This window comes from Lygodium microphyllum, chromosome 1 (assembly GCF_053477565.2).
Source record: "Lygodium microphyllum isolate KBCC chromosome 1, Lygodium_microphyllum_v1.1.10, whole genome shotgun sequence".
Classification (NCBI taxonomy): Eukaryota; Viridiplantae; Streptophyta; class Polypodiopsida; order Schizaeales; family Lygodiaceae; genus Lygodium; species Lygodium microphyllum.
In genome coordinates, this window is record NC_141135.1 from 192,040,958 (window position 1) to 192,065,623 (window position 24,666).

General features: G+C 41.4%; 1 protein-coding gene across 1 annotated transcript; it reads right to left on the reverse strand.

Annotated features, from left to right (window-relative positions):
* Nucleotides 1–976: 976 nt before the first annotated feature.
* On the reverse strand, nt 977–9,720 carry LOC148042109 (uncharacterized). The gene is made up of 5 exons (XM_087685579.1): nt 9,124–9,720; nt 6,631–6,737; nt 2,367–2,490; nt 1,841–2,201; nt 977–1,757 (listed from the first exon to the last, which is right to left on the reverse strand). Exons 1-5 carry the CDS (start codon nt 9,548–9,550, stop codon nt 1,274–1,276), a joined length of 1,503 nt encoding a protein of 500 aa, XP_087541705.1. The 5' UTR covers nt 9,551–9,720; the 3' UTR covers nt 977–1,273.
* Between the last annotated feature and the right edge of the window lie 14,946 nt (nt 9,721–24,666).

Here is a 24,666-nt window from a genome sequence, read left to right on the forward strand (position 1 = left end):
ATATACACTCATATTCCCAACTAATTTCTTTTATTAACAACATTTAGATTTCGATTTCCTTTGCTTTAGTGTTCATCTCTAAACACTTCTAGCATTTTACAAACAATTGTAATTTATAGCCTTACAAGTCATTTTGACCTCTTGCAAATGTTAATACATCATTTCATTTCATTCCCCTATCCTAACACACACACACACACACACACACACACACATATGTGCAAACACATCTATACATGTACATATTGTATGTTCATTTATTCATGTTTAAAGTTACTTATTTATTTTGTATGTAAAAAGTTACACAATTCTTGTGTGTACATACAAGTGCGTGTGCCAACTTGCATAGAATTTTGTCAAAGAAGTTGAAATGTAAAAGTACAATGGCCTATTTTTAAATATTACATATCAAACATCCACTTACATTTTTGCACTGATGTCAAATAGAGAATAAAGAACGTTCTGTAACACAAGGCTTGGTCATTAAGGTCATATTAGGTCATATTTTCTATTTCTATCATAAAGCAAACTCTCTACATCTTTATTTTTAATGTTCCGATGCCAAGATAAATAGGAAAATGATAGTGAACCTCACCTTGCATTATATATTTGAACAGTATGCCAGCCAAGCAAGTATTTTCATCATGATATAAAAATTCCCCTAGTTTTATCCTCTTTCTAAAAATACATCCCATGCAAACTATTTAAAAGAAGCTACATTTAATCCATTTTCCTATTTACTCCTGTGAAGTCTTAGTTTTAGACGCAAAAAGATATATTGTAACATTGCTGGACCCAGAGCATGTACACTTTAAGCATCCTGACTAATTACGTTGTGTGGACAATTTAATGAAGCCTTTTTTATTTGTCCAGTTGCAATTAAAGGCTAAATGTGATTAATGGTAATGAGAAAACCCAAATGGCAAGCACGACAGGAGATTTAATCAAATTGCCAGCATAGAACTAGAAAACCCAATCATCAGACACCTCCATTCACTGTTCAACAACATTTTAACAACAAAAATATATCATAATCTAAGCAATTTGGGAGCTCTTCATAATGTTAAAGCTCTGAAGTAAGAACGGCCAACTAGAAAATGTCAAGAAAAATCACAGCACAGGTAGATACACCAGGAGTCGTGATATCCTTACAGTAGTACATATAATCACCCTAGCATGGATGATTTTTACAAAAACCTTCTCTCTCTTCATCAAGGGTTAGAGGGACACTCCAGCAATCATAAGACTAGCATCATTACTAAGATAACTAAGACTAATAAACGGTCCTGTCATTCCTGTGTGTGGCCTGCTCACGCAATCTATTTCTGTCATGGATATCTTTGCCCCATCGAGCATTATCGACCTTAGTGGGGAACAAACCAAAACTTCTGTGGCCACGGAATTTGACTTGGTCCCCCCTGCCCCTGTTGCTGACATCATAAGTTCGATGAGCTGGATGCCTGTCAAACTGATCTTGAGAGTGATCGAGATCCCTTTCACGCCAATTTTTCTGAGGCCCCCGGGATAGAAATCCTCGATTAAGATGGTGTTCATGAGTATTACAAGGCTCACTAAAACTCTGGCTGTCAGAATCTGGTCCAAAACCCTTCAAATTTTGTTTGTTGATCCCTCCTGTTGGATGTTCAGAGATTCGAGGTGGATCTCGAGAGCTATCTGGACGCATTCTCATTCCAGGGTTCCTTGGCTTGTTACAACTATTACAGTGAGTCCTTCGGGCAAAATTCAGATTGCCACAACTGCAAAAACCACCAGGGACATATGAAAACAGCATAGGAGCAACATGCAATTACTTACATTGAAAAGCAGAGTTTGCTCTCACCTTGGTTCGGAGCAAATCCAATCACCTTCTCTGGGAGTAACATTAGGATTGTTTCTCCGAACTCCATCACTGGTAGAAGGGAAGTCATCACATGCTCCATAGCCTCGGCCTACCAAATTTTTATCCCATGGTGCAGCAACTGCTAGGGTTTGAGAAGGACGATCTCCAAAGCTTCGGCCACTGCTACTTCCACCCCTTCCCCTTCCTCTACTCCCGCCTCTCCCACTAATGTTTGCGTAGCTAGTGTCATTTGCTCCATCCAGATATGCTGATGTATCTTGCCTTCGTAGGTGTTTCGGGCTACAGCTGTAAGGTAACCGCCCACAGAAAACTTTCATCTTGCTTCCCTGAAACAAGCAACCTGGTCAAAAGAGAGAGCTTTAGAACGGTACTACTCGACATTATATAAGGACAAAGCAGCTATAGGGATGAGACAGCAACAGATTTGGATGATCCTGAAGAATGCAAGTCTGGACCAAATGTGGCCTGCACCAAGGAAACTAATTAAATTAAAAAGTACACTTACCATCCAAACGGTCTGCTAAATCCGCTGCTCTGCTTGGGTCACGCAAGATCACTTCTGCCTCTTTAGCACCAGTTTCTTTTACTCTGTAGATCTTCACCTTTACCACACCCATATTTTTATCAACCTGTGGAGTAACAGCCGACCAACAGCAGCCATAAGACAACATAAGACAACATATGCCAGGTCAGATACAGACAGAATAAGGCATTACAAGAAAACAGCACCACACAGCACATCACAACCCTACCACAGAAGGGAAGGAAGAGAGGATTTTCCAAGCACATGTCAGATATGAGTTACAATAAACCAACTAACACCAGCCCTAATCCAAACACAGGTCAATGGTCTGTTCAGTCAAGAAACTTGGAATATTGTGATAGCATTCTAAGAAAATTCATTTACCCCTTGTAAAATGGCCTGCTGTCTTGGGGCATGGGACAATCTAAAAAGCATCCTAAGTCAGGTTCTATCCCGCTCTACAATGGGGAAGAGTATGCATACATGTTTGTGAACATGCGCACACAGACAGCATATGGAAAACAAACAGTATCCACCAGAACCGTTCACTATGTCATGTATACATTAGGCAGCAACAGAGCACAACCATTTTACGGGTGAGTAGCATAACAGCACAGCAAAGGAGCCACTTGCCAAATTGCTCACAGAGTGGCACACATTTCTGCTTTGACATCATGACTAATCAACCACACCCAGTGTTGAGAAACCACTTCTTCAATCTACACACTTCATTTAGGGCTTCGCACTGACAGTCCCAAAAAGGGCCAGTGTCCACATTCTGGTCGCTTTTTTCAGTGGGCGCCCACACAAAGGTGCACCACCCTAGACAGCTTATGCCTAAAAATAGGCAGCCGCTTCATTCATTCTTCACCACCACCAACACCCGCTTCAGTCACTCTTCACCCCTGTTCTTCCATCACTCTGACACTCCTCAGTCTTCACTCCACTACTGCCCATACCCCTATCAGAAGACATCGCAGTTCATGGCCTTCTTCCACCATCTTCAGCTAGCACATCTTCCCTACAATTGGCGACAGCACTCCCACCCTGGCATCAATCCTCCATAGCTGGCAACCATTCCCACTCCCTTGAGACTTTCACCAGATTTGCATTATGGCTGCCTGGAGACCACCTCCACATCTGGTGTCACCTTCCCCAACCTAGCGTCAGCAACGTTCTGCCTGGCAATGCCAAAAGATTTCTGCAACCTTAGGTGCTTGCGTTTTTGGATTGACAAGCTTCACAAGCTGCGTTTGCCCTCTTGGTGGCTGTCCCTTCATCTAGCATCATCATCCATCCCTTGGTGTCAGCATGTGGGCTGCTTTCCCTATGTTAGACAGCTCCAACACACTGGGATTTGCATTTTGCTACCGAGATCATCTCCCCAATATCTAAGGACTGTGGTTCACTCCCTCAACAACTGGTGATCATCTTCTTCATCTCTGACGGCATTAGAGGACTACGGTACGCTCCCTCAATAGCTATCCTTCACCTTCCAATGATTACTTCAATAGCCCACTGCTCAGAGGACTGTGTTTCGCTCCCTTCACTGTGCATAGGAGGATCAACTAGTACCACAACCTCCTCAATCACAACTGCCACAATGTGCTACGGAGATTGCTTCTACTTCTAGGGTTTCACGAATGCCATCTTGACAACCCCATTACTTCAGCTCCACAATCCACTCCATTGAGAGCCACTAATTGTTGCCCAACCTAAGCCTCACCTTTTCCAACCCTCAACTACTCAGGTTCAAGAGGCCACCTGTGGGAGTTCTTCGCCATCTTCGACACCCCAAATACCTTTTTTGACACAACCGGCCACACTTTCTTCATCATCAGATGATTTGGAGTTCGTGATCCATGAGTTATTAGATTCTCTCATAGTGACATGGGATGGCCATCTTCTAGCTTCCGTTCGGTCCCAATCCCGTCCACTTGTTAGAGGCCCCTCTAACGGTGACAAGGAATGGCAATTCTAGTCCCCGTTCTCGTTCCCAAACCCCGTCCCATGTCACTATGGATTCTCTCTATCGTAAAGGGGGATTCAAAGGGGGATGTACAACTTAGATTAGAGCCTTGCAAGTTCAGCCGCGACTTGGTGACGAGACCTTCGAATTTCTTTCAACGTAGAGTTACGGAGCCAGTGGCTTCTCTCTCTCAAAGTGGAGTCGAATTTTACAATCCATCTCATCTATTGTTCCTTACTATACATTACCTTTTAAATGGACATCTTGGATCTCTCAAATCCTCTCCATTTTCTTCTTATCTCTCTTCGCTCCTCTTTCTTCATCTCTTTTTAGGCTTGAGAGGGGTGTTAAGAAACCACTTCTTCAGTTTACACATTTCATTTAGGGTTTCGCATTGACAGTCCCAAAAAAGGCTAGTGTCCATATTCTGGTCACTTTTTCCACTGGGCACCCACACAATGGTGCACCACCCTAGATAGCTTATGCCTATAAATAGGTGGTCACTTCATTCATTCTTCACCACCACCAACACCCACTTCAGTCGCTCTTCACCCCTCTTCTTATGTCACTCCAACACTCTTCAGTCTTCACACCACTACTACCAATACGAAGGACATCACAATTCATGGCCTTCCTCCATCTTCAGCTGGCGCATCTTTCCTAAAACTAGCGATAGCACTCCCCCCTTGGTGTCAACCCTCCATAGCTAGCAACCTCTTCCACTCCCTTCAAACTTAACCAAATTTGTGTTTGGCTACCTGGAGACCTCCTCCACATTTGGCATCACCTTCCCCAACCTGGCGTCATATATCTTACTGCCTAGCGTCACCCTCACAAGCTATGTTTACTCTCCTGGTGGCTTTCTCTTCATCTAGCATCATCATCCATCCCCTAGCGTCAGTATTTGGGTTGCTTTCCCTGCATTTGACAACTTTGACACACTCGAGGGTTTGCATTTTGCTACCCAGGCCATCTCCCTAGTATCTGAGGACTAGGCTTGCTCCCTCGATAGCTAGGGGTCATCTTCCTCATGTCTGATGGCATCAAAGAACTATGGTCCGCTCCCTCAACAGTTGTCCTTCACCTTCCAGTGATTACTTTGATAGCCCACTGCACAGAGGACTACATTTCATTCCCTTCGCTGTGCAAATTCCCATAGGTGCTGCCACCTGATTCAAACAAGATAGTGCAATTACCTTCTCAGCTTCAACTCCACTATATCAGCTTAGCATGATTCAATGTATCATCACTGTGTTCTTGTGTTTCTGAGATTTTCTTCTCTCTCAGTGTTTGCCATACACATTCTCTGTTTCTCCCCACAAACCCTACTGTCTCTCTGGTCTCTTTGTCATTTTTGTCACCTAGGATCTCAAAAAGGATTAGGTTGTCAAGGGATCTGACTCTTAGAAAACCATAAACCCACAATAGCCACCTAAGAAAACATAAGGGGGTTGCATACCTAAAATCTCCTAACCATGGCAAACGAAAACACATTTTGTCTATCTAGACTCCCAACCAAGCCATGAGCTGAACAGCTGTACATGTGTCCCCTACACAAGTACGTCCTCCAAGGAGCCTAAGGATGATTGGATGGATAGGACCAATTAACCAGAGCAAAGAAGTTTGGCATCTAACGTACCACTAGCCCCAAGCTCAGGGTTAAGCCCATATTAGCTTTGTGGCTGGAGCTGAGCTAGTTGTTCCCGTCCCTCAATGTTCCTATGTTATGCTTGTATAGCTTGTGTCATGTCTCATGGTTCACCCATGCAGGTTGGATACATGGGAGTGTTTCAGAAACCGAATCTCCTGAAGGCCCTCACTGGAAACTTGAAAGGCACATTATACTCCTTGCTCATAGGCATCCATGCCAAAGAGCATGGCCTGGTATCTCCATTAGATCATCCCAGCTGGACATGTTCACACACAGCCCCCTTTCCATATGCCAGAGGGATCATTGAATATGATGCGCAATGGTAGAAGGCTGTCCAGAGGTCCTGTCCTTGACAAGACATCAGGCATATACCAGAAGCCAGCGCACTCGGGACTCAGGAGTGCAGGACTAGTAAAGGCTTCGTGGTCACTCCCAACCTTTTAAAACAGTGGAAAACACGAAGTGCAGGCAAATCAATAGGATAATCCATGGGAAGACCATAAGAATCCAGAGATCTCTTGACTACAGATCACAATTTTAATGAATGCCATAATCTTCAGGACTATAAGTCAGTGAAACAAAAAGAGCACCTAAATTACATACAGAACTTCTGAGCTGCTACGTACCTCAAAAGGCCCAATCTCCCTTATCAGCTCTGCTAGACTATCCTCTGAAACTCTTTCAGACAGATTTGATATACAGATTGTTTCAGCTTCCCGTGCCGCAGCCAAATCTGCAAGAAAAGGTTCTGGTTAAACAAATTCATATCTAGCAACCATAGCAGCTTGGTAGCAGCCACAAAAAATAAGTTAGTAAATAAAATGATTCTGAACCTTAAAAGTCAATCTTCAAACAACACTCCAAAAGCAGACTATCTCTTCATGTAGACCACTGTAGTGACTAACAAATAACATGTGACTAGCCATGGACAAGAACCAAGGACAACAGAGCTTCTGCACCTTTGTAAACAACTGAAGCAGTCTCTGCAAGCAATTGAATTGAAGAGCATTTACACATGATCCATACCGTGCACAAAAATTTACAGGCGTAATCCTGGCCTGCACTACTGAATACCCTAGACAAGGCATTTCTATTTGCACCCAGAATCACTCTATTTCCATTCATGATAAATGGAGAGTGATTCCTGTCTTCCTGAGTACCACATACCCCAGACTCCATTCTCCCTTGATGACATTGGAAGTAAAGGTGGTTAACAGTAGCCTGAAACATGCCTACTCCCCCCTTGAACCATCTAAACAGGACTCCCTGATCTCATGCGGCCAAGTCATCTGTCAGTTCTCCTAGTTCAGTGAAAATGGCAACATCTCAATGATGAAGTCACCATGTCACAAAATCTTCAGGAAAGCCCCAAACGACCATCGCACACCGAGACAAGCCCAACCCTTACAAAATACTACAGTAAGCATAGATCTTGTAGAAAAAGCACTCACCAGTGCACATGAGGAGCAACAATATATATCCATGGTAGGGTACACATACACATACCTTAGAGTTGGACACCAAGCTTACATTGCCCTCAATACACAAAATTCCAAAAGAATACCTCCATTTTAGGCAACCAAGTGCATACTTGACCTTGCACTCTCACGTAGGCTCCTACATCACAATAAGTTGCATGGAACACTTATTGACAGCATGAAGTAAAGGGGTGGTATGACTCATCTCACCTCCAAGAGGCACATAGAGTTAGGCACATAAATAGAACTTGCACCTACACTGCATAGCCTTAGCACTCTTGCACATACTTAGAGGCACCCCACTTTGAGGGCACATAGTCACACACTATTGCATTCCACATACAAGTTTTTCTGGCTCAGTAAAACCATGTTAACGAAATCAAATAGGAACATCTCAGTGATGATATCTCCATGACACACAAGATAAAACCCAAGCGACCATTAAACACCTAAACAAGCTCTGTCCTTACAAAATACTACAGCAAACACAGACAGAATCTACCTAGGATATGATCTGTCTAGCCAAATTTCACAATGCTCCTCTGGTCACAGCCATAAATTCATTCAAACTTGTCCATATCAGGAGTATTCCTTGGAGTTTACAAATGTTGAGTCCATTCTGTTTAAAAGTATCCCAGTTTCTGGTGATGTTCTCGTTGGAACCCTTGCACCAAGCCTTCCACATCTTGATCTGAATGTTCCATATTTCACACTTACTTCACAAACCCTACTTTTATCCTCCAGCCACTTGTTGTTTTCATTGATAGTCTGGCCTAAAATAACAGATGAACCTGCTAATGTGATGCTGTGGAGCTAGTATATTTAGTCAACATCCAAATGCCAAATGACAAATTTGCACTCTAGATAATGGAACTCAATATACTGTTGTCTCATTGGCTGTTGGTATCATACTGAAGTATTTGATATAACCATCTCACCCTTGAGACCAAAACTGCCACCTTTGAAACATCCATCCGCCTCACATTAGAAGCCAAATCCTTTTCCATACGTGATTCAAGTTTTAGATATGGGGCAACTGATAACGCTAGACCTTTCGATACCTCAACTGCTAAGGCCTTCAGTAGATTTTAACCATGTGACAATGCACCGTGTTGAACCTTTTATCCTAAAAGCAGTTCATAAAACCCCAAAAAAGAAACAAAGTTTGACTGCCCGCCACCATGTTCTGAGCACACCAGAGGCACTTTGTCAGGTTTGTCAATTGTCCACCAGACAATGGACACTTCTCAACTGTCCTACATAGCCAGTGTTGTTTCGAAGAGGGTCTCTTAGGTGGTGCCTCTCCACAGGAAGTACCACCAGACTAAAGGCAATGCTGTCAATCCTGTCTCCCATCAAACGAAGTGAACCACCTGTCCCCTAACTAAGAAACTGACAGAAATGAAGGATAATATCACCTAAAGCTAGGGTAGCCGAATCCTACGAGGGCACAATTTTGTGCCAAAATATTATTTCCTTTTATACCACTTCTTGCGCAAAGATGCAGAAAGCCCTTATCAAATGTCCACGTTTGCAAGCTGCTGAAAACTATAGAAATGCTAGAACCCTAGACCGTGTAGGTCTTTATCCAGATATCAGAAAGCCGAGAAGCAAAGCCCTAAGCACGTTGAAGAACCAAACCTGCACATGGGATAAATCTGTCACTTCGGCCATATTCTCTTGGTGCCATATCACAGGGAAGGTTACGATGACTTTCCCGGGAGTGACCATACGTTCCTGTTCCGTATCCTTCTGCTTTTCCTCCACCACCACTGTCACCACTATCCACACGGACAATCATACTGTTGAGATAGCCACTGCTACGTGTGCCACACCCATCCCTATAACCCTCCGTATCCCGGCCGGCCAAAGATGAGCCCTTTCCAGCCTCATGGTCTCTGTTTTCTGTACGTATGCGATTACCATGTCCATTCTGCTCTACGCCTTGATTGATTTCTCCAAACCGCCGGCGTTTCCAGTCTCTATCTCTGTCAGGATCATCGTGAAAGTCTCCATGTTCGCTCGCGCCCTTCTCCGAGGGATGATGATAGCGAAGGCGATCCGCCATGAAAGCACAGTTTGACCTTCGTTAGTTGATGTTTGTTAGCAGGCACAGACATTTATATTTCCGAGCACCGCCCTGCACCGCCCTGCCCCATTCGAATAGTTTCCTTCCCTAAAAATCCCAGGAAAATTCCAAATGGTTTAGTGACCCGCTCTATTCGATACCCAATCTATTCTATGTCTATACTCTTGTCTAACCCAATCTATTCTATATCTATATTCTTGTCTATTCTATGTCTATCTATGGCTGGTTACACACCCCCATGCCCCGCCCGCCCAAGCGAAAAATGTTAACTCCCAGTCGTCAATTGTTTACACAAAGAAATGCTCGGTCACTTTCAAAAAGTGGTGCATGGTGTAGGAGATGGACCAATGGCCTTCTACCCGCGCTAGCGAGGAGTTCATATCTCTCAAGGGCAATTCCTTGGACGCAAATGCAGCACACTGGGCAGGGGATATTGCCCGCCCACGTATAGCAGCCCATGAAATGCGGCACCAACAAAATGTTGCCACTTGTCCTTATGCCCCTTCATTTTTGGCACTGGGTGGGCATTCTTTCATGGTGTGCAACTAACTCATTATCTATATTTGCACTCTTAGAATTGAAAGAAATACCAGGCCTAGCACTAATTCCTATAGGGATAAAGGACTAGTAGTTGAACAACTAAGAGTTTGCAACTCGATCTTTACTATTTTTAAAATTTTTGAAGGTTTGAGATTACAAAGATGTACATCAAGTCTATCTCTATTGGAGAAATTGATTTCAACTCATCTTGATCGAAAAATCACAAAATAATGTTTGCTCCATAAATTCCAATGTAAGAAAATGAGCCTTCTAATATATGGCAAGTGCAAGCCACAAAGTGGAAATATATGTGTGCCAACACTTGTTTTATAATTGACCCTCTTTAGGGTCAAGAAACTATGTTATCACTGACCCTTGTTCAACTACTCGCGCCTTTACCCTTGGTAATTGTATAAAGGTAATTTCAAACCTCTACCTATAGGATCTGGTGCGCAGATCGGATGCTGTACGCTCGCGTAGTGAATGCCGGAAGGTCCCCAAGAACAATAGAACTCTACTTTTTGCACAAATTACAAGGTAAAAAGCATGAACGACAAGAGCAAGAGACCAATTGGGTGCAATCTCCCCCCATGCCTTGTGTGAGCGCTCCACAAAGCATGTATTTTATGTATTATTCATCTTCAAGCTCAAATAATAGCCCAAATTACAAAATAGCAAGCTTTTAGCTTTTGAGTTTGCTTTAACACAAAATAGGAATAAAGCTAGTGGGCGGTGCCCAAAGAGTCTGGCATGCCCAATACAATGTCCAAGTAGAAATAACATAATCGTGCGCCCATGCGCATACAAAATAATAATAAATATCCGACGCCTCAATAAATAGGCGTGACAAAATATAGGCGCCATGCCTAAAGTATGCGCCCATCAAAATATAATCCATAAATCGAATACTCGCTATCCTCCAATGCTTTCCTCCGCCACTCCTGTTATCTCTACACATCAACTGAAGCATTCACAATCGTTAGTAAAATAATACAATTAAACCGACAAAAGTGAATACCTAGCAGTCTTCAGCTACATAAATAAATCAACTGGTTAGAAATAAATCCTAACCTTAATTTATTACGAGTGCGCACTCTAAACTCATAAACGTTTATTAATTTAATATGCATTTTGCGGAATCACCCGCTATGGAATCACCCATGTACACACTAAATTAATAAAACGCCCGAAAAGGACAGGCGTCCCCATCAACTTCTCGCACAAAGAATCCACTTTGTGTATGAGCCCCGGTCATCAAAGTTTACGGAATCCACAGTGAAATATGCCTCCTGGCATCATACCCCCGGGGTAGGTTAGCAATTAACCTCAATTGCTATTAGCTCAATGTGGAGCTAACAGAGTGGGGAAAGCATTTAAGTCTCTAGCGTGCATCCATTGTGCTTCCTCTACAGGATGGTTCTTAAATTTAACTAGATATCTAGAATATCTTCGGCCAGTTCTAGTGGTCATAAAGGCAGTGTCTATGATAGCTTCAGGTTCAAGTATTTCAGTCTCTTTCTCTAACAAAGGTGGGTTTTCATAAACAGGGTGTACAGGTAATTGGCCTCTAAATGGTCTTAATAAACTAATGTGAAATGTGTTGTGAATTTTCCAATGAGGTGGTAATTCTAACTTGAATGCATTGTCATTTATTTTATAAATGATCCTAAATGGTCCATAGAATCTAGGTGCTAATTTGACAACTGGGTGTCTATCTACACTTTGTAGTCTACGTTTTTCTATTCTCAACCAAACATAGTCATCAACTTTGAAATTCATTGCTTGTCTTTTCTTATTGGCTTGTTTGGTATATGATTGCTGGGCTTTGGCAATCATGTCTTTAACCTCATCAAAAATAGTATTGTGCATACTAGCAATATCATCAGCACTCTGAATTCTATTTGACAAAGATGCAACAGGTGTAGATAATCTATAACCATAAATCACTTCAAACGGTGCTTTCTTTGTAGATGTGTGTGGTATATTGTTATATGCAAACTATAATAAATACAAATGTGTGTCCCATGTCTGAGGTTTAGAAATAGTATATGCACGTAAGAGATCTAGAATAGTGCTATTAGTGGCTTCTGTTTGTCCATTAGTTTCTGGATGAAATGCAGATGAGAAATCAATCTTTGTGCCTAGGTTAGCAAACAGAAAAATCCAAAAGTTGTTACAAAATCTAGAATCACGATCAGAAATAATAACTTTTAGCAATCCATGGTTAGTGAAAACAGTTTTCAAAAACAATTGGGCTGCTTGTGATGCTGTTAAAGTTTTCTTACATGGAATGAAATATGCATGTTTATTGACTCTATCTACGACTGTCCAAATCATATCATGGTTAGATTTAGTATTAGGTAAACCAGTAATAAAATCCATAGAAATTTGTTCCCAAGTTTTAGATGGAATAGACAAAGGCATAAGTAATCCATACTGTTTACCATGATGTCTCTTAACTCTTTAACAAATCAAACATTCAGAAACAAAGTTAGTGATGCCAAGAGGCATATTTCACGGTGGATTCCGTGCCACTGTGGATTCCGTGAGGTTTTACGGTGGATTCTGTAAACTTTGATGACCGGGGCTCATACACAAAGTGGATTCTTTGTGCGAGAAGTTGATGGGGACGGCTGTCCTTTTCGAGCGTTTCATTAATTTAGTGTGTACATGGGTGATTCCATAGCGGGTGATTCTGCAAAATGCATATTAAATTAATAAACGTTTATGAGTTTAGAGTGCGCACTCGTAATAAATTAAGGTTAGGATTTATTTCTAACCAGTTGATTTATTTATGTAGCTGAAGACTGCTAGGTATTCACTTTTGTCGGTTTAATTGTATTATTTTACTAACGATTGTGAATGCTTCAGTTGATGTGTAGAGATAGCAGCAGTGGCGGAGGAAAGCATTGGAGGATAGCGAGTATTCGATCTATGGATTATATTTTGTTAGGCATCATGCCTATTTATTGAGGCATCGATTATTTATTATTATGCGCATGGGCGCACTGTTATGTTATTTCTATTTGGACATTGTATTGGGCGTGCCAGACTCTTTGGGCACCGTCCATTAGCTTTATTCCTATTTTGTGTTAAAGCAAACTCAAAAGCTAAAAGCTTGATATATTTTTGTAAATTGGGCTATTATTGAGCATGAAGATGAAATATACATAAAATACATGCTTTGTGAAGCGCTCACACAAGGCATGGGGGGAGATTGCACCCAATTGGTCTCTTGCTCTTGTCGTTCATGCTTTTTACCTTGTAATTTGTGCAAAAAGTAGAGTTCATTGTTCTTGGGGACCTTCCGGCATTCACTACGCGAGCATATAGCGTCCGCACCAGTTAGATACATCAGTGTCCATATGCGGCCAATAAAAATCTTCAATTAATGTACGTAAAGTAGATATGATACCTCTATGACCTTGATATGGGGGACAATGAATCTCATTCAAAACAAAAGATCGGAATGGAATTGTAACACACAATCTCTTTTCATAAAACATAAATCCATCATTATATGACAATGAATCAATAGGAATCAAGTTATTTTGAACTAATTTATTCCAATCAGCATGAAAAGTAATATCTTGATGATAAGTATCTTTCATAGTAATCAAAGAATCAAAAGATATAACAGAAATATTATGAATGGCAGGTCTTCTACTTAATGCATCAGCCACTACATTTTCTTTACTGGGTTGATATTGAATGATAGGATGAAAACTCTGGATAAAAGATGCCCATTTGATATGTCGGTCAGATATTTGGGGTTGGCTAAGTAAATGTCTAATACTTTGCTGATCGATCTTAATCATAAATTCTGAACCCATTAAGTAGTGTTTCCATTGTCTTAATGCTTGTACAACAGCTAATAGTTCTTTGTCATATGTGGAATATTTCAGTTCAGAGGGTTTCAGCTTAGAACTAGAATAGGCTATAGGATGATTGTCTTGCATAAGTACAGCTCCTATTCCTGATCCACTAGCATCGGTCACTACTAGAAAGAATGGTCTATTAAAATCAGGCAACTGTAGGACAGGGGCATGGGTTAAGGCATGTTTCAATAAGTCAAAGGATTTCTGTTGATTTTCGGACCAATGATAGACAATTCCTTTCTTCAGAAGTTTAGTCAGTGGTAAAGCAAGTAATGAAAAATTATGTACAAACTTCCTATAGAAACTAGCAAGACCAAGGAATGAGCATAACTCGTGCACGTTTTTAGGTAGAGGCCAATTCAATATTGCTTCTATTTTCTTAGGGTCAACTTTAATTTCATCAAATGATACAATATGACCTAAATACTCAATATCTGTTTTAAAGAATTTACTCTTTTCAGGATTTGCATATAGTTGATTATCTTTTAGTAACTGGAAAACCAATGACAAATGCTCATAATGTTCTTTCTCATTTTGACTAAATACCAAAATATCATCAAAGAAGACAATTACGCAATATTGATATTTCAAAAATATACGGTTCATCATTCTACTAAACGTAGCAGGTGCATTAGTCAATCCAAATGGCATCACTAAAAATTCATAATGACCAAACTGTGTTCGAAATGCAGTCTTGAATATGTCTGACGTATCTAGTCTCACCTGATGATAACCAGACTTAAGGTCTATTTTACTAAATATAGCAGATCCTTGCAGTTTATCCATAAGGTCATCAACTCTAGGAATTGGAAACATATTCTTTACTGTGATCTTATTTAAAGCTCGATAGTCAATGCACATACGATAGGTATTATTCTTTTTCTTGACTAACAGAACAGGTGTACCGAATGGAGAACTACTAGGTCTAATCAATCCTCTATTTAGTAATTCCTCAACTTGACTTTGAATTTCTTTTTGCTCTATCTGGTTATGCCTATATGGTGCTTTGCAAGGTGGTTGTGTGCCAGGAATCAAATCTATCTTATGGTCTTCTGGACGTGAAGGAGGTAAACCAGGTGGTAGATCTTCGGCAAAACAGTCTTTAAAATATGCAAGAAATTCTTTATGCCTAGAGTGCATATGATTTTCTTTTACTTGCAATTCATTCACCCAAATGAGATAAGATTTACTACTCTTGCGTAATGCACGTTTAGCTTGAGTATGCGAAAGCAGTGGAAAAACATTAGATGCATGCATACCATACAATGTAATATGTTTTCCTTGAAAATTAATATTCATTGAATATGTGGAATAGTCTATATCTGGGTTATGCTGATGACGCCAAGGCATACCTAAAATAATGTCACTCGACTGTAATGGAACAACTAGAAATTTTCTTCTTTCACTGTATTGACCAATTTGAATCTCTAAGTCATGCACTTCCTGTGTACCATTATACCTAGTGCCTAAGAATGCTACTTTAATGCGATAATGCGTAGGTACAGTCTGTAACTTCAATTCCTTTACTAGCTTTGCTGAAATAAAATCATGAGTGCTACCGTCATCATGCAAAATAATCTTTTCCTTTCCATGCACCAAACATTTCATAGTCAATAAAGAATGTGGAGTTGGCATACCTGGTAAAGTATCCGAAGGAGTAGTAGTGTCGTCCTCATCTTTCGTGAAATCAGGCATATCTTCATGTTCTTCATCGTCCATTGCTCCAAGGTAGTTGATATGGGCAGGTGGCTTCTTCAAATGGCAAATTGCTGCTAGATGTCCAAGCTGGTGGCATTTATAGCATACTATAGGTTTGGTTTTGGTTACATTGTTTGCAATGGCAGGAAGTCTAGGGACATTAGGATTTGGCTGTGGAATAGGCTTAGGGTTTTGATTGACATTAGATGGTAAAGCAGGTGGTTTTGCCCAAATTTTACGGAAAGATGATGAAGAGAAACGACTTGGATTAAATCTTCTAAAATTGGAATTGAATTGCTTAGATCCATAGTTACCATTGGCTTGGAATTGCTGTGGACGTCTGTCTCTACCTCGCAGCTTGTCTTTAGTGTCATGAGCTAGTGAAATGGCGTCTTCAAGAGTAGCAGGCTTGAACATGTTAACTTCAGCGTAGTAATGCCCAAGGAGTCTAGACATATACTTGCGCTTGTGTGTCATTTCAGGTACGTCTTCAAGCATGCGTAAGTGGAGTAGTGCATTCCAAAAACGCTCTATGTACTGAGGAATAGGCTCACGATCCCATTGCTGAAGAAGATCCCATTGCTTAATAGCTTTCTCATGAAATTGTGGAGGAAGGAAATTCTGCATGAACTTCTTCTTGAAATTCTCCCAGGTAGCGGGACAATCTATACTCTTGCGTACTACAGTCCACCAAAGAGATGCTCTGTCCACTAAATGATTAGTAACACACTTGATTTTATCTTTTTCTGCATAGGTTTCCTCATGGAAATAGTCGTCAAACTGACTAATGAATGCAAGAACAGTTTTTCCTTCTCGTATGCCATTGAAAGTACGGAATTTGAAACTTCTTTTACTTATCTTTGATTCCTTGCGGATGGTTTGAGCTTCGAGAGTTGCGTCGATGGTACGTCGGATAAGATCTTTAGATTGAGGTTCTTCTTTGACGGTAGACGATCTTCGTAAATTTGCCAATTGAACTTGCAATGCTTGCCTAGCCCTTCGTTCTTCATCCAATTGCATCATAATTAAGTTCAGCTTTTGCTCCATCGTAGGTTTAGATAGGTCGCCTTCAGCCATAAGATCATCCATATGTGGTTCCGTCATCCTGCAAAACTCAAAAGACCTTTCTCACTCAAAATCAAGTTAGCGGGATGAGCGTAGCTCAAGTTCGGGAATACAAGGCTTATGTATTTTTGGGTGTGGCTTTCACAATCTTCGAAAAATCTGCGTTTTATCCTTCTTCATATGCTGAAAATGCTTCAGTAAACCTGCGTATGCGTAGAGTACCTTCCAATGAACAACTTTGCAGTTAGGAGTTTCTGCCCAGGAACAGCCCTTCTATGAGTTTTGGACAGAAGTCAGTTTTGACTCCAGACAGAAGAGCACTCTCAACATCAGATAATTTCAAGGTAGCAGTAGAGGCACATAATGCAGTGCGGAATACATCCCATGACTTATTAAGAGTACCAAGCAAGAAAAGAGGAGTGACATCCTCTGCAAAAGTGATGTCCTACGAAGTCAAGTTCTTGCGTATAGCATGAAACTGGCTCAAGTGAGTAGACATAGTCACATTCTCCTTTATGCGCAGATCCATAAGCTGCTTCAGCCAATACATCTGACTCGCTGGACTTTTCTTGTCATAGAGATTCTTGATTTTATCCCACAACTGCCATGCACTTTGTTCTTCCTCAAATACATTGTAATGAACCCGTTTTGTGAGAGATAATACAATAGTGGACTTGCATAACTCATCAAGCTCAAGCCATTCCTAAACTGGCATAGTTGCATGCGGATGCCTGCTCAACCTCAAAGGTTTGATTTGCGATTTCTACACCAACACTTGCCAAATCTGGCTCTTCCAATAAGAGTAATTCGTATCATCAAGCTTAGTGATGTTGAAAATAGCATGTTCAGTGGACGAACTCGCCATAATGCAGATTGGAAGATTGTAGACAGTTCAAAACTGCTTGTTGTTTACTGCAGAAAATGACCAAAAAGTCACCAAAATCGAGAGAAAATGGCGAGAAAAGTGTAGCCAAAGCTGCTGCCCACCAAGTACTAGTGAAAGTACATCATTTCAAAATATTTCCGCATGAAAAATCCATGTCAGTCCATACATATATGCTTGCTGTAATAAATTACAGATTTCAGTAAATGAGAGCTAACAGTGCCAAAATCGGATCCCAGGTCAATCATATACTGCCAAGACCAAAGCCGGCATCATGCGAGCATAACATAGGCATATGATAGTAGATAATCATGAATCCAACACCCAAACATGTCATACAAACATCTACCAGTGAGTAGCCACACCCCCAGTCAACGGGGCAAAGTGTTCGTACCACTACCAAGACTTGACACAAGTAGGTGTTAGCTCACAAAGAGAGGGACCCAAAGCAAAGAGTCAGCTCGTAAGAATTAGAGGAACCAAGACAAATGAACCATGCATCATCCCGAAGGGTAAAAGATCCCAAATAGTCTCAAAAGCTCAAAGAGCATAGACCGCCTGCTTAATGGCTATCAAGCATCCAAAGACGCTCCCACTGGCACAAAATCCATAAATATCAAGCAACAAAGCTTGAACAAAGCATGTACAAGCACTGGTGATAAGTGTCCAAGATCAAGTATCAATGGTACATCCCAGACATGTAGGCGGTAGAGTATCCGTATGTAGCATCCATAAGCATGTAAGACATCAAGTACATCCCAAGATACAACTCTGGCAAGCCAATAAAAAGCTCAAGTAAGCTCCGGGAATCCAAGGTCAAGCCTCCTGTAGCAATAGGGTCCAAACAATGTAGCTAGCATGTAGTAATGGCATAGGCTAAGCATGTCATGACCGGTCAGATATAAGCAACATACATGCCATAAGTACATCCAAGACGGAGCATCCAAATGCTTTGCAAAGCGAGCTCAAGCTCAACCAACGATCCTGAATCAAAACTAAGCTCTATGTCAAGCCCCAAGTGTCAAAACATCACCATATATGCCCGAAACATAGCCCGAAAAGCATAGGCATAAGCATACATGAGTAAAATGACTTCAGTCCAACTGTGTATATCAGTGATTTACTGTTCAAAATTGAGAATTTCAACACCAAAATCAGCTCCAAATGGTTGCCAAACAATAGGCATACATTCCCCTAACATCCAGGCATCAAACGGGACCAACCGGGCATGAAATGACAATGCCAAACAAGCTATAGCATCAAATGTCAGTGTAACGCTGTCATAAACTGCCTGTGGAGTGTTATGATAGTCCCAAAACAGGGTTAAATCAGTCCAAATGCTATGCCAGCACATCAACCATCAAAACCAAGCATCAAAGCATGTTCATATGCCCGAAATGGAGCCTTTCCAAGTGCCAATAGAGGGGGAGAGCTGTTGTTGTGACTGTTAATGCTAAAGACACATATGGGAGGGCTACATGATTGCACCAACTGTAAATGCTGATCTTGGGGCTGCAAAAAATGGTGGCCAAGCTTCGGAGGGGTCCGAGGAAGGCCTCAAACAAGCTCCAGCAACAAGGGGAGAGTAACCCACATATGAAATGAGAGTTGGGAGTGTAATGGATGCCCTGTTTCAAGAGGGCTGAAAATTGAGGTAAACCCTATAAAGAGTGAAGCAATACCTCTGTGTGAATGCCTTGAGGGTGCCCAAAGGGGCCGGGAAGGTGCTCGGGAAGTCGGGGAGTGACGGGAGCTCGAAGGAGTCGGATATGGCTGCCGGGAAGGAGACCCAATGCGAGTGGGGAGTCAATGGGAAGCTGAGAATGCCACGAACCAAGCTCAAGAGTCAGGAAGCCAACCTCTGATACTAGTTGAAAGATGAGAAGGATCGAAACTTGCACTCAAGAGCTATGGCGGGAGAGCAAGAGCAAGAAAGAGAGGGACAAGAAATGGGAACTCCAACAGTCACAATGTGTGACCGGGCCTTCCTTTATTCAAACTGTCATTAAAAGAATAAAGAATAAAGTGATGGTGATGGGCGCCCGCCACCTGCAGTGTGCAGTGGCGGTAACTATTAGTGTAGTGATACACAGGCGGCTAGGTGGAGGCGCCTTTAACCCCAACAAAACATAAAGATGCAACGTGCAAAACTATAAAGATGAGGACACTACAATCAACAATATAAAGTAAAACTATGAAACTTGTTTATGGTAGTTTTTACTCACTATATGAAGATGATAGAGATGTCTTTTACTAGAGCTACAAAGATCATTGGATGACTGATCCATAGCTAAGGATGTGATTAGAAGATTGGATTGAAAAACTATGTGAATTAGAAACAAGAAGGAAAACGAAGAAGAAACTAGTAAGGATGGGAAAGAAAGAAGAGAGTGAGAATGGAGGGAAGTAATCAAATGTCGAACAAAATTCAAATTGAATATTAGTTTTCAATTTAATGAGGATGAGTAAGATCTTCATTATGACAATCTTTGTCATCTTTATGGTGGCCTAGATTTCTAGGTTTGATGCGACCATGAGAATATTGCGACAATGGTTTATTAACAATTTTTGATATATTTACTTACCAAAATATAAAAGTTTTTAAAAATCTAAAAAATGATTTTCTTTCCTGAAATATTTTCTCTCTCTAGGATCACTTATAGGGCATTTTTGAGACCTCAAAACTCCCCTAATGTCTAATGGTTTGTGAAGGCATGTGCTACTTATTAGATGTACTCTTTTGTATAAAATTGTGATGGTCTACATCATTGTATCCATTGGCTATGCATTATAAGTAGGTTTTTGACTTAGTAACCATGCCTGTGGGTCTATGACAAATGAGATACATTGCACTTGCAAGATAATACCTCATAAACTAGATGGATAGTTTTATGGCCTAAAAGAGGATAATATATTCAAAAGAAGGGATGTGAGTGTCAAGATTGTGGGAGAGAAGGAAGGAGTCTCGCTTGAAGCTTTCTTGCTTGCACAATGGGGGAAGACACACAAGGGTGGAGGCTGAAAACAGTTTTCCTCTTCTTAGTTGTGTAAGCCAAAAGAACTCAAGTACAAAGAAATAGAAGAACCCTAGATATGGGTCTCAAACCAAACTCAACTAACTAAGGTGGCATACTAACTAAGCCACGAACTAGAGTAGATAAGGATAGCTATCATGTAGCTATTATTCAGGGGCGGTGTACCAACCGCATCTGCAACTGACAAGTCGGTGACATAAATACACAACGGTCACCCTGGCGTATCACGAGTGGAGCTCGATATCTCAACACTCCCCCTCGAGCTCAATCCCAATTCCTGCACACCAAGCAGGTCTCTGAACTTGCGCAGCTTCTCTGCGCCCAATGCCTTCGTGAATATGTCAGCTACCTGATCCTCTGTGCTGACATAAACTAGATCAATAAGACCTAGTAAAACCCTCTCTCGCACATAGTGATAATGCACCTCAATGTGCTTTGTTCTAGCATGATAGACTGGGTTATTTGCCAAGTGTATACTACTCATGTTGTCACAATAAATGACAACTGGCCCATCTGTAGACTGATGCATATCATAAAGTAGCTTATGCAACCAAGCTACCTCACATGCAGCCATTGCTGCACCCCTGTACTCAGCCTCTGTGCTCGACAAGGCAACTGTAGGCTGTTTCTTGCTGCTCCAAGTGACTGCAGCACTCCCAAAAGAGAACACATATCCACTGGTAGATCGTCTATCAGAAATACTACCAGCCCAATCAGCATCAGTGTATCCATGCAACTGTATCTGAACCCTAGTCTCATAAAATAGTCCATACTGCAATGTGGACTTCACATACCTGAGTATGCGTCTAGCCGCATCCAAATGTGGTTTCCTTGGAGCCTGCATAAACTGACTTACCAATCCAACAGCATAGCTCAAATCTGGCCTGGTAATAGTCATATAAATCAAACTTCCTACTATGCGTCTGTACATAGTAGGGTCTTCCAGAAGCTCACCTGCATCTGTGCTCAGCTTCACATTCTGCTCCAAAGGAACTGAAATAGGCTTACAGCCTGTCATCCCATATTTGGACAGCATGTCCAATCCATACTGCCTCTGCAAGAGCTGTATCCCACTTGGTGATCTAATCACCTCAATGCCCAAGAAATAACGCAGCTCTCCCAAATCCTTCATCTCAAACTTCTGCTTCAATAGCATTTTCACATGAAGGATATCTTCATCACTGTCACCTGTCATAATCAAATCATCAACATAAATGACAAGTAGCATAATACCTTTCTCTGTTTTTCTCACATAAAGTGAGAAATCTGCCTTGGAAATCTGAAAGCCAATAGTGACAAGATACTGTCCTATCTTGTCAGACCATGCTCTAGGTGCTTGCTTCAAGCCATACAAGGCTTTCTTCAACCTGCAAACAAACTCAGGATGAACAGCATGCACATAACCTGGTGGCTGCTCCATATAGACCTCTTCTTGCAAATCACCATGCAAGAAGGCATTCTTTACATCCATCTGATGTAAAGACCATCCCTTTGATGCAGCCATAGCAATGACTGCTCTTACGGTTGCCATCCTTGCAACCGGACTGAATGTTTCTTCATAGTCAATGCCATATGTTTGTGCATAACCCTTGACTACTAATCTTGCCTTGTATCTGTTCACAGAACCATCTGCATTGTGCTTCACCTTATAAACCCATTTACAGCCAATTGCATTTTTACCTTTAGGCAAAGGTACTAACTCCCATGTAGCATTTGCTTCCAAGGCATCCATTTCTTCATCCATGGCTTTCTCCCATTTTTCTTTTCCCATGGCTTCCTCAAAAGAAGTGGGTTCTGATTCCTGTATCACTTTAACCATATATGCATAATGAATGGCTGTAAATCCATCATATTTCAGCCTATCCACAGGATACCTAGCTCTGGTAGACCTGCGCAAAGTAGGTTCACTCCCAGGTGCTCTCAAAACATCCCTGGTCTTCCTTACTCTAGGTGTAACAATAGAAGGAATACCCAACTCATCATCAATGCTCTGTTCTGAGCCACTGGATTCACCATCCACATAAGAGTGACCTGCATTCACATCAAACATGGGCTGATCAACCTTCTCTTTTCCTTTTCGTGATACCTGCATACCACTATCTGCATTGCTTTGAGAAGATTCTCCTGATCTCAATCTGCCTGTCCATGGCGAAAAATGTGAACCACTGCTAGAGGATGCTCCAGGTCCACTAATATTTTGTGACTGCTGCTGTGAATTCTGTGCAGCATTACCATTTTGTGCATCTATATCATCAATCACATTTACTGGTTTATACCAGCTACTCATCTCATCAAAAACAACATCTCTGCTCACTGTAAACTTACGAGTAGAAGGGTTATAGCATCTATACCCTTTTTGCTGCAGAGAGTAACCAATAAAGATGCACTTCTCAGCTTTTGGATCCAACTTGGATCTCAGCTCATCTGGCACATGTACATAGGCAATGCAACCAAAAATTTTCAAATGAGAAATATCTGGTTTCCTACCAGTATACCTCTCCTCTGGAGTCATTCCATGTATTGCTGCAGTGGGAGTCCTGTTCATTATGTAGACTGCTGTAGAAACTGCTTCAGCCCAATAAAAATCTGGCAAGTCTTTTTCATTGAGCATGGCACGAGATACCTCTCCAATATGCCTGTTTTTCCTTTCTGCAATTCCATTTTGTTGTGGGGTATGACTGCATGAATATTGCTGCTTTATGCCATGCTCCTGCAGGAACCTTGCAAACTCATTTGAGAGGTACTCTCCCCCTCCATCTGACCTTAGGCATTTTACTTGCAGACCTGTTTCTTTTTCAACCATAGCTTTAAAAGTTTTGAAATGCCCAAAAACTTCACTTTTCTTTTTCATAAAATACACCCAAATTTTTCTGCTATAGTCATCAATAAAACTGACAAAATAATGACAGCCTCCAAGAGATGTAGCTTTAGTAGTCCACACATCAGAGTGGATTAATTCCAATGGCTTCTTACTCTCTTGAACATGTCTAGAAAATGGTTTCCTTGCCTGTTTTCCAAACTGACAGGCTTCACATACCTTATGCATTTCTGCAACCTTGAATTTGGGCAATCCTGCAACAATATTTTGGGCCTGCATTGATTTAAGTCGCTGTACATTAACATGACCAATGCGTTTATGCCAGATATCAATATCTGCAACTACACCGGTCCCATGTGCAAACATTGCTGCACTCAATTCAGACATGTCTGCATCCAATGTAAACATTCTGCCCTTCTTCTTTCCTTTTGCTACCAAGCGACCTTTATTTTTCATATCCTCAACAAAACATCCATGAGGATTAAATCTGACCTGCAAGCCCTGTTCAACCATTTGACCGACAGAAACTAGATTCTTAGTGATATTCGGGACATGAAATACATCGGACAGGTATTTCTTTTTCCCATCCTGCATAGACAAGGGAATTTTTCCAATCTGCACAATAGGATGTGCAGTATCATCACCAGTCTCCACAAATCCTGGTTTTTCCATTTTCCTTGCATCCTCCATCCATTCTGCATGACCTGTCATGTGGTTTGATGCACCTGAGTCAACATACCATACATCATTGCTTTCTTCTGCACTTGTCACAGAATTGTTCATGTGCTGCACCATGAACAAATGCTCATTTCTGTCATCACCCTGTCTACTAGAAGATGCATAATTCCCTTGTTGCAGTTTTCCATTCATGATGTCATTCTGCTTTTTATAGCAGTCTTTAGCCATATGACCCATTTTACCACAGTAGTAGCATTCAACATTACTGTTTGCATTTTGGCCTCTTTGCCATCCACCACGACCTCTTTGGCTCCCCCTGCCTCTAGAGTTACCACGTCCTCCTCCATAGGACTGGTTTTCTTGAGTTTGCTGCATGTTCTGATTTCTGCCACGGCCTCCAAATCGGCCTCCTCTACCTCTGCCTCTACCTCTTCCAGCATTTGAGTAGAAGACAGCTTCTTTTGAAGTTCCTCCTGAAGAAGATGCACCACCATTTCTCT